The following is a 15,215-nucleotide window of genomic DNA, read 5'->3' on the forward strand; positions in this document are numbered from 1 at the left end:
AGGGGGAGAGGGAAGGGAAAATAAAATTTAAAAAAGGAGTATATCTATAGCTAAATCAATCCAGTCAGTGTGTTCTGACCTAGATTCAAAGCGTCTGATCGTTGTGTGCAATAGGTTGTATAAATTCAGAGGCCCAAAGACAGCAGGATCAAGTTTCAGATGAGAAGTCTGGTGGTGGAAGTGTGGCCAAATCCCAGCGCCAAAGCAGGACAGAAAAAGGGCAAGAAAACCCCACTGGAAGGAGAGGGTGAGAAGCAACAGGGAGCTCAGGAGGACTGAGACACAGGGCCACATTCCACTGCCCTCTCAAGTTTTCAGTAGGAATTGAACCATTTGTTCACTTATTGAACTAGAAGTGCTCTGTGTTTGGAAAGTTATTTCCTTAATAAAAAATTCATCCCCCTTAGGCAAAGCTTCAGTGAGCCTCTGCAGCCCAGCAGCCCAACCTTTAGAAATCCCTTGAGGAGGAATCACCCGCCTTTTGCCTCTTATGTTTCTTCTTGATTTTTTGGTATCATTTTTTTTTGGGGATGCACTGAACCCTCTCAGCCCCCTGCTCTCCCAAACCCCCATCTGAGCCTCACTCTTTCAAAGTAATGTTTTAGGTCTTGGAGGTTCCAGCACTGGATTGATCATACATTCCCCATGTCTGACAGGGAACTAGAAACTCTCCAAAGTAAAGCCCTGGTCCAAAGGCAATTGAAATCAGTGGAATTGTTTCCACTGATGACAGTGCTTCAGTGGAGAGTCAGTCCCAGTTTGCCTTGTGCTGGGATCATTTGGGGTGGCCAGGTCTGTTTTCTCCTGTACAAAAAACTCAAAGCAATTCAGGTACCCAAAATGTAGAAAACGTTGCGCATTAAGCTTTGCAGCCAGGAAATAGGTGACACCTTTGCTGTCACCTGCTGTCTTTTTCCTTGGTTATTTTACCCAATCCAGGAAGAATAGAGAAAGATAGATTTTTAAAATGATTTCTTAACCAGCTCAGAGGCTGGATGTGGCTCTTCTGCCTTCCCTGCTCACAGTCTGCCCATCAGATTCCCTTGAGGTGCCAGTTCCACACTGCCCATCTTTCCCTTCTCCCTTTCCCCACTGGTTGCATTTGCCTAATATGATTTTTAAGGTGTTTAATGAATTTTTAAAGGAACTTGTCTTCCTATGTGTGATCATCAGTTTTACCCCTTTCATTTTTGCCTGCTTTTTGGCTTCTCTCTATAAGAGGTATTATTTCTCTATTTCAAGGAGAATTATTTTGCTTGGAGAGGATTTATAGCCAGATACAGATATTTCTAGGCAAGTGTGCAGATTTTAAAATTGTGAGAGAAAAGAAATATATTGTCCTTTAAAAGTTAACACAGTTTTTATTTTGAGGGTGAATAGATCCCTCCCAAGGGCTAGTGACAACTTAATGACTGAAAATAAAACATGCACTTACTCTTCTTTCTTAAAATATGTATTATAGTTAGTATTTTAGAGAAAAATGGGCTTAAATCTAAAAGTCCAATTGGACTTTATAGGTAGTTGTCCTCAGTCATTTTTAGTTGTTTTGAAAATACATTCCATACTCCTGAAGACATTTATAGTTTGAAAATTCCTACTCTGTCCTTTCCAAATTTATTCTTCCAGTTGTTTTTTTCTGCTGCCAGTGACTACAGGCTCTTTTTTTTGTTTTCAGCAGAAGTTTACCTCACTGCTGGAGATGTGCTGTAAAAATGAGACTCTTTATTTCCACATTGCATCCTTAGACCAGATATAATGGCCTGGTTAGTTCTTCTCTTGTGCTTTATAGCTCGAATTATTATACTTTTACTGTTTCCTGTGTAGCCTCACGCAGTGGACAGTGAAATTGGGTGTGCAGAAGCAGAGGTGTAATTTCCCACCCACCAGTCACTCGAGCAGCAAGAAGGCTTGATGTGCTGTGGCTTCCTTTGACAGCAGTTCCTCGAAAATCAGGTTTTTGTCTTTTTCACTGGGTAGGCAATGTCAGCTGTGGGTCACCCATCCCTGGGAAGGCAGTTCCTGGGAAGTGCTGCTTTTCCTTGGTGGCACTTCCCTGCCATGGTCCCCAGACCTGTCTCTTCCACCACCCCTTCTGGTGCCACTGTTCCTCTCCTGCAAACTGCAGACAGGAAAGCCCAATTCACCCAGTCCAGCTGTCAGAGCTGTGCATTTCAGGAGTTTCCATCATCCCAATCCACCATTAACTCTGTGTTCATAGGGAAGACAGGTCCCCCCTGGCTCCCCACTGCTCTCCAGTCTTCTTGCCTCACATTGTCACCACCTCATGCTTTCTAATGAGTGTAGCAAAAAGATTTTCCTTTGCTTTCTCTGGCTAAACCTTGGCACAGCATCACTGCTACAGCTTCAAAATTGCTTCTGCAGGGGAGATCTTGGGTTTTCCTCCCTCTCTAAGTGTGCATATCAGGGTGTTTGACACTGTAGACCAAGACCCACCCCTCACCACCACATCATCACCTGCTCTGGCCTCTGTGGAGAGGTTCCCTTTGAGCTGCACCCTTTGCTGCCCCAAACAAGCCCCAGGGACTCTTAGCCCACTCCAGCTCTTCTCTTTGTCTTGTTCTCGCCTGCTGTCAGCTTCCCCAACAAGAAATGATGAAGATAAATCTTCAGCAGCAGAGCAAATGCAACCGCTCTTTACAACTCTGGTTATTTTTTTTTTTTTTTTCCCTTTTCATAAGGGGGGAAAAAAGGGTTTCCTCGTCTCTTTTTGTTGTGAATTAATGCAGCTTTCTCTTTCTCCGTTCGGCCGCCTTTCCCCTGCCCTGCATTCTGTCATTAAGCACAATCTCTGTCAGCTTGCTTCGGGTGAAATTAATGAATTTCTCACAGAACTGTTAATCATAGAAGCTTTGGTCCGTGACATGTGTTATAATTCAATGGGTTTTTAACCTTCGCCCCGTTTTGGTAATTGGCAAACGGCATCATTTGGCTTTTATTAAAGTGGAAGGCAATGCATTTTCTTTGTTTGCCTGGACAGACTCTGGCAGGGAGACCTGTGGGGCTGCTGACGCCCAGGGACACAGTCCCACTTCCAAGCTGGCAGAGTGATGGGGCTTTGAGAGCTTTATCAGTTCAATATGGACCCCCCTGGCAGGAGCAGCTCACACTGCAGGATGCAGGCAGCCTGGAGGCAGAGCCCGTCCCCAAGGAGAACTTGCCCTGCCAGTGATGGGGACAGTGAGGGGGACGTGCTGGCTCATCTCTCTTGGGCTTACCTTGGGCTGGAGAAAAGGTTTTCTGTAAACCTCTGGGTTTAGCTTCAATTTGACCCTTTCAGTTTGAAATAGGGGTTTGCTGGGATCGCTGTCAGAGTCAAACCCAGCAGTACTGAGGGGACATAGCTGAAGGGACCATGGGTGACACCACTCACGTTTTTGCTGTAATGGATGAAGTTTGAAGGCAAACACCTTTTTAAGAAAGAGCTTGATCCTTCTTCCAGTTAGCACAGGTTCACCAGTCCCCATCCAGACCCATGGATTTGGGTAGATATTCAAGATTTTGTAGTAATACAAGGAGACAATGTGCTTTAGCTGAAGACTGAAGAAGACATTGTCACATTTTCAGTTCTATTTCTTTTAAAATTTCTATGACAAGAAATATGGCTAGCAGCCTCTACATATATGTAGAGAGAAAGAGCCTGCTCTTGCCTTTAGAGTAACCTCTAGAGAGGAGAACACAAACCCATTATAAGGATAAATATGTTAGAAAAACCCTCAGAAGGCAACATGTATGTGAGTTGTGTGGATAGTGGCATAGGACAAAACCAAATTGCACTTCAGATCTGCAGCCCAGGCTGGCCCAGAATGTGGAAAAGGGAGTTTTTTGCTCTGTCCAAGAGATTATGTTGTAGCCCTTCTCCTAAAAAGTACCCACCATGAGCTTTTAAGCTCACCTGAGCTTCGATATGTGTCCAGAACCATCACAGAGGAAACAAATAATTAAGGCACCATGTTAAGATGAGTTCTTGGAAAAGCGCTTGACCTTGAGGTTAGGAAAAGAAAGTTTGGCTGCTGTAAGCTTTTTGAAAGAGGAAGTCCTGAATTGTTTTTATGTGAGGAAGGAAGAACTCCACTTAATTGTTATAATTTTCTATAAACATGTTAAAATACAAATGTTTCTAGGATTGTGTCACTAAAGCTCCAATTTAGCAAAGCCCTGAGCTATTTGCTTACATCCCCCTGTAGTCAAATCTATCAGTGGGACTTAACTGTGCTTTTGAAGTTAAGCACATATTTAAGTGCCTTGCTGAATTGGGGCCAATATTGGCACAGAGAAATACAGATTTAGAGCCTAATGACTGAGCTCATTTAGATTTGGGATGGGCAGAATGGATTTGAATCAAGTAACAACTGGCTCAGAACTTCAGCCTACATGTGAAGCTAACTCAGTCCAGGGCTTTTTACATCATTGAAACATCCTTCCTTGATCTGTTTTGAACATGCAATGGAAAATGTGTGCAAGAAATCCACTACTCTTTGCACTCACCTCAGTGTGAAGATGTTGTTTTAGGAATTGTACACTGCCAGGGAAAGAAGAGGAACAAGTGGATCCTGAAGGGAACCTAGTGAAATAAACACTTGTCAGGGAATGTTCCAGGCACCAACACTTGTTCAAGTAAATCGTTAGAGTGGTCCTTGGGTCCTTTGTGTAGCTTTGCTCCAGACTATTTTGTACTCTGGTAAGGATTTTTGGGAGTTAGAATAGAGCAGGGACGATTTGAAATTGGCAGTTTTGATGAAGTCATGTGATTTTGACTGCAAGAAAATGGGATAAACTGTCCTATGCCAGGAGTCAACATGAGTTAAAGCTGAAGTGATTTCATTCTCAGATGCCATTATATTGTTTCTTTCCTGAGGAATGCACATTTTCTGGAACATGTGATGACTGACCACTGCTAAATGGCAGTACCCATGCAAGAGCTTCTGTAATCCACAAATGGATGTGATGGGTTCTTTGTCTAAACGTCCTACTTGGAGATATTAATTTCTCCTTCCTAATTCTGCATTTGCAGAGCTCAATTCAGGATCATGACTTCAAAATTCATTGGGATTTATGGCTGACAGTAGCTGATACCAAATTGGAACCAGTAGCTAGAGAACCAGAAATATTTAAATTAGAAACATTTGGTGGCAGTGGTTGTTTTTTTACAAAAAGTGAATGGTTGTATTGTTTGTCACTGAAGTCATTCATATAGAGTTACAGACAGAGAGAGCTGCCCAGATGATCTGCTAACCAAGGCATAATCTGGAGCCTGGAGGGGATGGCTAAAAATGTTCCCTGGCCATTTCAGAAGACCACAAGGGGACTTGTAAACAGAAAGAAGAACATCACAATAAGTGTTTCTTAATGCCTTTGTCTGTGGCGTTTCAGTTCTGTAGGACTTCTAAGCCCAGGCTTGCTCATCTGGTGTCCTGATCTGAACTCCAGAAACCAGATTATTTTTCTCCTTTACATTGATGGAAATGAAAAGCGATGCCACTGGCTGTGGTGACGTTGCTTCAGATTTCCCTCTGTGCAAATTACAAGGGTTTTCTTGGGCTCATCCTTCCCTCTGAAGCCATTCAAATCTGAATTCAGTGCTCCACTAATTCACATAAGTATTAGATTAAAGAAGTCTGCTTTTTTTTTAATTTATTTTTCCAACTTTGAAGAAGGCTTTCAGATTTTGAGGCAGTTTTGCAATGGGCAGTCGAGGTTTGCAGTCTGTGTTTCTGAGAGTGGCTTGGCAATACTGCTCTTTTTTTTCCCCAGTGAGTCAACTTCCTCAGCACTGCAGCCCTGGCACAGGAGACACTCATGCTGCTGCCTCACCATCTGAGAAATGGAAGGCAGCAAAGTGAGAGTTGGCCCTCATGGGCCAGTCTAACTGGGATGTGTAAGAGGGAGGGTTCCACAAAGCATCATTCCACCATTTACACTCTCACTCAACATCCAGCATCAGATGTTATCGCTGATGTCAGCTGAGGTCTTACTCAAACAACAGGACCATGAGGTTGGTAGGGTTAGGAAGGGGTTGGTAAGGTCCTGCTCTGCTTGGGGACCCACAGGGTGTGAGGCTCATGGTGTGTAAAGCCTGTGTTCACACCCCCAGCTGATTAGTGTTGGGCATTTGCCAGGAACTAGCACCTGGCTGTTCTCCTCACCTTGTTTCTCTGGTGAGAAACACCACCTGGGCCACCTGGGCACAAGGATGTGCTGCTCACTTGATCTGCTGCTGCTCCAACCACAGCCTTGTTGATCCTTACAGGGTTAAACCCATGGCAGTTTAAATCTGTATGCCAGGCTGTGAGATGCAGTGACTGGAAATCTGTGAAATCCTTGGTTAGTGGGTGGGGATCCTCCTAAAAGCAGGATCACCCTGGATAGGCCAGCTCTGGCAGAGATCATCCAACCTGCAGATGTGATGAACATCACAGCTGTGCTGATAGCCAGGGGTTTGTTGCATACAAGGGTATGGAGTTGGCCAACACAGAGGTGGAATTCTCCTTCCTCAGCTCTGTCAGCAGTGATGCTTTGTGCACCATGAGGAAATAAAATACTTCTGAATGTAGGAATTGTTTATGGCTCATCATACTCCAGGGAAAGGCCAACACTGAACAATCAACCTTAAATTACAAGCAGTGGGCACTTCCCATATAGCACTAGTGAGGGACAGAGTTGTGCAGGTACATAAATACAGTCATTTAATCTGATCTAGAGCACAGTAGAGACATGTGCAGATGTGCTTCTCTATCAGTAACATGGGGATAACAATACCAGCCCAGGTGTCTCGCAGGGGTGTCACAAAAATTAATTAGATAATGTCTGCACGGTGCTTTGAACACAGCAAAACACCATGCACATGCTAAGTCAGGGCTTACTAAGCTGAACAGGGCTTTAGTGGCTGTTAACCCTTTTTTTCTGTAGACAGGAATAACTGCTTGTAATCTATTTCAAAATATGTATATTGATGTATTGCTTTCCCTTCTTTCTATAATTTTCCCTTTCAGGTTCTTCCCTAAATAAGCAGATAGTGAAATAAGTTAACGTTTTCCCTCCTCAGAACAAATTTAACTGTATTAAAATTAAATTAATTTTTAATTTCATCACAGAAATATCACCTTGTAGGTGTCCTTATCCCAGAAATTTCATCTTTATTCCAGAAACATTTTGCACATAGAATTATGGAATGGTTTGTGTTGAAGGGACCTTTAAAGGTCATCTGCAGTAAAGAGAGACATCTTTAGATGTGATTGCTCAGAGCCCTGTCCATCCTGGCCATGAATTTTTCCAGGGATGGAGCATCTCTGGGAAACCTGTGTCAGCGTTTTACCAGCCTCATTGTAAAAATATTTCTTCCCTCTCTCTAGTCTAAATCTCCCCTCATTCTTTAAGACCCTCAACATTTTCATTGCTTTTCATTGAGGAACTAGCCCATATTCACATTTGAAGATGTGCTATAATGTTTGACTCAGATCATCAGAGATGGTGGAAGATTTTGTGTTAATCAGACATCTCAGTGTATATAAAAAATAAACAAAAATCTCTTTTTGCAAGTTGTGCTAAATGTTACAATAATTTTCCAGAGGGAGAACAGACAGTTTCCATGGGAGAAAGATTTTATGGATGGCAGGAGAGCAACTGGAGAGATCTGAAATGACAGCATGCTGCTGAGTTTGATAAGGGCTTATCAACACAGCTACACAGTTGATGTTTGGTGTTCCTTGTGAAGTGGAATAAAATGAATGTGATGATTTCAATCGAGCTTCTCAAAGATAAGAGTGTCTATCACAGAAACCCCTCCTCACATGTGCCCACTTATCACTGCCAATATCAGCACTCATGGATTCAGCAGATTTAAAATTGGATGGGTCATGAGGACTGCTCTTGGAGGGAGTGTTATCACGGGAGGGAGGGGGGGAGGGAGGGAGGGATGGATGGGTGGATGGATGGATGGATGGAAAAATGGACATTAATACAGGAGTAGGGAGACCATAGTGCAGTTGAATATTGCAGAACAGAAGGTACTTCTGCAGAATTGGCAGGCTCTTCCCTTTTGCTATAAAACCTGTAATTTGCTGTCATTGTCACCACTGTGCCCACTGCCTCTGTCCTTCAGGACACGCACCAAGAGGCTGTGGAGCCCTTTCCTGAGCTGGGCTCTGAACTCTCTGACCAAAGTCTGTCACTCAGACCCTGCTCTTGTGGAATGGATTGAAATAATCAAATAACAACACCACCACTCCTTGTCTCCCTCCCAGCTGTGTCCACTACTCCTGCGAAGCCACCGACTGCCAGAGGCTGGAGATCGAGAACGCGGTGCTGAACTGCACCGGCGGCACCGGCTGGGACAGCGGCGCCCAGTGCAACGTCAGCTGCAGGACCGGCTACATCCTGCACATCCACAGAGACGATGATCTCATCAAGAGCCAGGTTTGTCCTGCCACGGTGATTTTTTTTTATGATGCACAAGACCAGGATGAGCAAACAGCTGTGGAGGAATTGAGGAATAACTCAGGGTAGACGCTAAAATCTCAGCCTAGCCTTGGGACAAGGTCTTGTCCAAATGCTTGTCATCAGAACAGGAGCCCTTTGACTCTGAAGGAAGAGTTTCTGGCAATTAGCAAAGCTCAGATGTTCACTTAATTTAGAAATTTTCAAACCAAAAACCATGTTTGTGTTCAGTCCTTGTTTGATCTCACTGGTTCTACTCAGCCAAACCATTTGTTTAGGTTGAGTAGAGGGAGTAGAAGGGCTGGTGTTTTGAGAGTAGGGTGCTCATGTTTTTGCACAACCAATTTCTGGGTAAAATACCTTATTTTTATTTCTCAGATTGAGATGAACAACATAGTAACTCCTTTGCAGTGTTTCAATCCATGTGCTCCAACCACACCCTGACATGTAGAGCATGGAGGGCACAGAACAAGCACCCAAACCCTTTTGCTTCCAAACAAATCACCAAAAACCTCCCCAGCAGGGGAGGAAATTCTCCCCATCCTCTCTAATCTGTGCATTAATAGTCCAGTCCTACAAAAGCAGCACATCTTGATGCAGTGAGGGGGGTATTGAGGAAAACCAGCAATTTTTTTAAACATAAAAAAAAAAAGCAAGTGCTTTGTGCTGGGGGAGGTGGATGAGATACACGTGCAGCATGGCCCTGGGAGCAGGATGCTGGGGACAGGGGGATGCAGAGCTGACACCCCACTTTGTGCCTTCATCTCTAACACTGCCACATCCTCTGAGTGAGACATGGGGGTGGTTTCCCCCATCAGCACCTTCTCTCCCTGGTTGTGGGGGCAGCACTCACATCTGGGGCAGCACTCACATCTGGGCCGGGGGCTGGGGCAGCCACACTCAGCAGCCTGTCTGTACTTATGAAATACTGTGTTCTTCATAAGCTTGCAGAGGGGGGAGACAGAGTGGAGGGGAATGAGTCAACCCTTTCAACTCAATTACAAAACAAATACAGGACCCCGCGAGCTGGGGCCTCTTCCATCCTAATTGGCATCAGCACCAGAACCCCAGCTCCAGCTGAGCATTTTTACAGAACAGAAAACCAGTTCCCAAAACGAGCCTGAGCGGCTGAACCAGGAAATTGTTGGAAGGGATCTGTACATGGGGTACATGAAGCACACAGGGATCACAAACCAAATAAAAAAGCCTGAGCATTCTTCACCAGCCCTGTGTTATTTATGCAAGCAGTACCTTTTGGAGAGGCTTGGCCAGCTGGGCATGGTTTTGCTGGGAGAAGTTTGGTTTCAGAGCCTTGATCAGACTCATATGACAGGAGCAGAGGATTTTAGCACCCCTCACTAATGTGATTCACTGCCTCTTACAACACGCTTCCTCTCACCCTGCTCTGCTATTGCACTTCGTTGTCTTTTCCACCAATAAAACCCCCTGAGGCCAGTGGCTTTGTTTTGCTCAGTGCTGTGCATTCACTGTTCAAATTAGGGAAGGAGCGGAGCATCTTAAAGATACCCATGACCCTCTAAGCACATTAAACACGTGCTTTTAAAGTTTTGTAAGTGTGCTTCAGATATCTGCTGGAAAGGAACAGACAGTTTCTTTCACTGTCAACTTGTTTGATTTCTTTGTGTCAGGTGCTTCAAACTAGAACTTCTGGAACATGTAGACAAGAAATGAATTATCTGAGAAAGTCCAGAATCCATGGTCTGGATTTCTCATATCAAAAGGCATGGTGCTTCTTCCTTATTTGCTTCCCAGCTTCAGTTCCTCTTCCAGTCACAAGCATTTGGGGATGAGAAAGGGCACATGAGTCACATGAGTTGTCCATGGCCAGAGGGACTTTTGTCCCCTGTCATGGCTGGGGAACCTTGCACAAAGCTGTTCCTTGTTTCATTTTTGCCATTTAATTGGTTCTTTCACTTGTTTGACTAATTTGAGGGTCTAGGGATACATTTTTTCTCCTTTAACTGTCAGTGTGTGGGGCTGTCTGAGGAAGAGGAGGAAGGAAGCAGATACTGATGTTTCACACCCTTGGGTAGGAAGGAGGCTGGGCTAAGGTGCAATATCTCAAAGAGCAGACTGACCATCAGTGGCCCACAACCACTGCATGCTGGTGAAGGTGACTCACAGACCAGTGGAAACACCTTCGTTTAGCATTTGAACCACATTTGTCTTCCCTATTTCATTGAAAGACTGAAAAAAAGGGGCAAAGAGTGTGACAAAAAGTGACATTTTTCAAAAGCATCTTGGTTATATAGGAGCACAAGTCACATTTCAAATCAATCTTTTACATCTAAAGGGTCTTTGAAAAATCTTCTTAAAAGTTTCTGCACTTTCTGGACTCTGTGTCTTCTGAAGCTACCATTTTAATCAGTTTTAGGGCAAAACATTCATTCATTCCCTCTCTGAGAAATTGACATTCCCAAATTCTGTTAAAATCCTGTAAAATCACCAAACCCTAAAACTCGTCAGCACGCTATGCAGCAGAAACTGTTTGCTGCTTGAAAAGAAAAAGAAAGCTGAGCTGTTTACAGACTCTTGAGCTCTCTCTCATCCTCATTTAGTGACTTACAACAACAACAACAAAGAGGTTTGCATAGTGATGGAGCAAAATCCTTCATGTATCTTTCTCACAAAGAAGATCTTGGGGATGTTTTCATTCTCCCTCCCTGATTTCTTCCCATCCCCCCAACAACTCCATCGCTCTTTCTTGTCTTCTTCCTCTTTCCCCCCTTTGTCTTTCATTGCTTTCCTCCCCCTTGTCCTTCACTGAAAGCCCTGCTCATTCAGTGACTTGTTGTCATCTCTCCTTGAAGCCACCACCACTGCTGCTCTGGTCAAGAGGTGTTATTTAAAACCCAGCAGCTCCCTAATGTTGTGCAAAGGCATCATCAATCATGCCAGGAAAAGAAAGCACGGCTCATGTGGGTTCAATTAGAGGCACAGTAGTGGGCAGAAGTGGAAGAATACTTAGAGGGGAGGGCACAGCTGTTCATTTTTAAGGAGAGGAAACTTCACACGTGAAGCATCGCTTGAAGAAGGGGCTGGCTGGGATCTTGGGCAGCAGGAAGGAGACATGAATTCTCCCAGGCTGTTAAAAGTCCCAAGAAACAAATCTTTCTGGCACCAGATTTGTTTAAGTTTGCATCCTCTTCACTGCATCTTTGGAGGCCCCTTTTCTCTCCCCCCTCTTTCCTCCTTGCCCACCCTCCCTCCTTGCTTAAGCCTCTTTTGGAAGGCAGGACATGAAGGGAAGCAGTTGCTGTGATGCCAGTCAAAGCAGCACAAAGTGCCCAAAGTGACAGCTAATAAACCAGATGAGAAAGCCAAGTGCTTCGTGTGGGCTGCTGTGAGCTGGGTGACCTTGTCAGATCAGACAGGCGAAACAGGCACGTGCCTGCTCGGCTCCGGGTGGGAGAGCTGCAAAGGCAGAGGCTGCCACTAAGACCCAGCACCAGATCCAAGGGCTGAGTCTATCAGAAATACCTCCAGGGTGTGGCATGGAGCTGGGGAGGGACAGGATCCTGCTCAGCAGCCAGGGGTGCTGCCCCTGGGCACTGCAGATCCCTCCCTCAGGTGTGACACTGAAAGAGGGGAAAGTCAAAAGCTGGTGGGTGCCATCAGCAATGATTTCTGTGGTAGGTTTGTCCTCTGTGCTTCCAATGACAGCCACTGGTCTTTGTCTCCATCACAGGGAATGCTCTCTGCTGTGTCCTGCTGCAGAATTACATGTGCTTCAAGTGATGACATGATAGACATGCTCTAAAATGTGCCATTATTATGTCTGACCTTGAAAAACTCAGCTTCCATCATACCAAACATGGAACAAATTACTAGGAAAGGATGAGTAGCCAGGGTCTTCCATAGGCACAGCTTCTCTGCTGGGGAATGGTCTTCCCAGGATGAGGAAAATCCACAGGGGTCTGAGAGAGCTCTTACAGATTAGGTTAGGGGCTTTGTGGGGAAAGTACCACAAGAAAAAAACCCAGAGATGAAAATGAAAATGAAAATGTGGAGACACTAATTATTAACATTTTGATATCAAGGTCTAGAACATAGGCACAGATAAAGGACAATGGGAGTATGGCTGTGGAGAGGAATCCCTCCCAAAGAGAGGGGACCCCAGGCCTGTAGCACTTCCAGCAGGCTCTGGTGTCCTGCTGCTTTCTGCTAACAAAGGCCACGGGTTGCAGCTGAAATACTCTCACAAGTGGTAACTTGGGCAAACCAATCCTTTTGTAAAGTGTGACTGTCATGCACAGATATTGCTTCTGTTTAAATTTTTGTGTTATATTCTGGTTTCTGTTTCTTTGGTGTTCTGCAGAGGTACATCTGATGTGTAACCCTATCATTAGAGAAACTTCCTCATGCACCACACTGTGTTTCAGCAGCCAGTAGCAGCTACTATGAACACTCATTTATTCCTGAACTAGATCACAGCCACACCAAATAACTTAATTCCTGGAGCTGAATCTCTTGCCATTGATACAGCTTCCCTCTGTTCATCATGAATCCAGTATCCAACATGAAACTATGCAAGACCTGTGTCTTTTCCATAACATTTGGATAGCCCCTGACATCATTAGCTCGAGTTTATTGACATCAATATCTTGGGTTTATGTTTTAAGTTCCAGCAGCTATGTTGCTACTGTGTTATTAGATAATAGCATCTGTTAAAGGGAAATGGATGGATGTCTTTGCTGGATGCTGGAGCAGCTCATCCTGGAGTGCTGATGGTTTGCAAGACAGGGGAATATGCTGTGTTGTTCCTTCTCCTGTAGCCATCACACTGCAACACTCTGGAATCTTCAGGACATCAACTGCCTACACTTTATATACACTTTTTAATGGTACAGATATTCTGATAAGCAACAAAGAGAGAATTAACAGCCACTGGGGAGTGAAATTATTGGGAATGTGAACACACAGTATCCCTTCACCTGATGGCTCTGAGTATCCCAGAATGTGCTACTCTGAGTTTGTAGAAAAGACATTTTTTTCTGTCAGCAGTGCTCCCTGTTTAAATAAACTCTACGGTCTAGCAAAGGGGTTTTGTGCCCACTTGGGAAGTGTCCAGTTTCTCAGCTCAGGGACTGCTTTTTCCATTCTGAATGCAACCATATATCAAAGGGAGACAGGTCTGAACTTCTGTTGAAACCATTAGGGTGTTTTTGCAAAAAGGGAATCCAGGTCCCTTTGATGTGTGCTAGAAAAATTCCCTTTCCTTTTATAAACCCAGATCAATGGCCGGCGGTGCAAATCTCCTGTGAGCATACCAGCCCTGAATAAAATATTCCCTGGAGGCAGAGGAGTGCTGCTGTATGGCTTGGTCAGATTCCTCGCCAGAATCTTCCCCTTCTCATGTTTGGGTTTCTCACATTTCTTAACCTCTGTCCCTCTCTTTATTCTGGTGTAAAGGGAAGAGTTAGATTCCTCACTACTAGCTTTTAATATTTTTCCATTTTTAATTAGAAAGTGGATATGTTGTTTACCCTGTTCTCTTTGCCAACATCTGTTTGTCCTTCAGTCACTCAGTGAATTCATCTTAGCTTTAGATGGGTGGCTTCTTTAGTTCCCCCCGTTTTTCTTCTTTGCCCCTAGCACTCCAGGATTCCAGTGTGCTGTGCAGTTTTGGTTATTCCTCAGATCCATAGAAGTTTAGTTTCTGTGTAGCTGTGATGGTAGAGTGACTTTGGGGAAGTCAAAGCACAGACACTGACTCTGTGTACAACCTCTCAAGTTCCAGGTGCCAGTTATGGGCAGGACACTCTTGGGTCTGGCCATGGTAAATTCCTCCTGCAAAAGGTCTGTCCCTCAGGCATTCGTGTCTGTGGTGTCAGGACAGCAGGGTCCTGGTTCTGCGTGGAGCCTTGGGGCACTCTGCCAGAGCAGCCTCAGCAGCAGCTGTCAGTATCTGCACTTCCCCAGAGATCCCCATCCAAGGGTGACTGACACCTCTCGGGAGAGCCTTGGATGAGAATCCCAAATGGCTTCATGTCAGCTTGGCTTTTACTTCAAACCCAAAAATGAATTTGACTACTCAGAAGCACAGAGGGATCCCCTTGGAGTGGCTTTGTCACCACAAAGGTGACAGGGATGGGGGACAGCTGTCAGCTCCAAACAGCTCAGGCTTGTGCTCCTTTCCAATGGCAGGGCAGAGCAGCAGGTTCCCTCCTTGTCTCAGGAGGCCAGAAGAGAGTTTGGATTATTTGTAGAGCTGCACTCTTTCTATGCAAGCACTTTGGTGTCTCGCCCCAGAGGTGGCAGAAAATCCTTTCTCTGACACTGTTCCTTATGAGCCTTGGTGGGTTTGGTAGCTGCTGTCTAAATGATGATGGTAGGGACCAGACATGGCTGTGCTTAACTTGTGAGCCAAAATTATGGCTATTAGGCTTGAAATGGTTTTGATTCCTCCCTTGCTGGCTGTTGTGGCTGTAGCCGTGTGTCTTTTTCCAGACGGAGTCCAGCGTCACCATGACTTGCATGGATGGGAAGTGGAACAAGCAGGTGACATGTGAGCCCGTGGACTGTGGTGTCCCAGACCAGTACCATGTCTACCCAGCCACCTTCAACTGCAGTGAGGGGACCACCTTTGGCAAGAAATGCTCCTTCACATGCCGACCTCCTGCTCTTCTGAAAGGTATTGGGGGATGTCTGTGCAGTGACTGAGAGACACAGCTAATGCAGACTGCTCCTAGGAATACATGTTTCTCTTGCTGTTGGTTTAGAGTTATTCATGATATTTT

The 15,215-nt window shown here is 44.9% G+C and overlaps 1 protein-coding gene across 2 annotated transcripts in view; it reads left to right on the forward strand.

The window, feature by feature from the left end:
• PAPPA (pappalysin 1) overlaps positions 1-15,215 on the forward strand; it is a 175,030-nt gene that overhangs the window by 128,149 nt on the left and 31,666 nt on the right. For both annotated transcript variants that reach the window (XM_039720237.1, XM_039720239.1), the window contains exons 14-15: positions 8,262-8,433; positions 14,926-15,109. In XM_039720237.1, coding sequence (XP_039576171.1) covers positions 8,262-8,433; positions 14,926-15,109 — 356 coding nt within the window. The remainder of the gene's footprint in view (positions 1-8,261; positions 8,434-14,925; positions 15,110-15,215) is intronic.

This window comes from Passer montanus, unplaced genomic scaffold, assembly GCF_014805655.1.
Source record: "Passer montanus isolate IOZ18808 unplaced genomic scaffold, ASM1480565v1 scaffold43, whole genome shotgun sequence".
NCBI classification, from domain to species: Eukaryota; Metazoa; Chordata; class Aves; order Passeriformes; family Passeridae; genus Passer; species Passer montanus.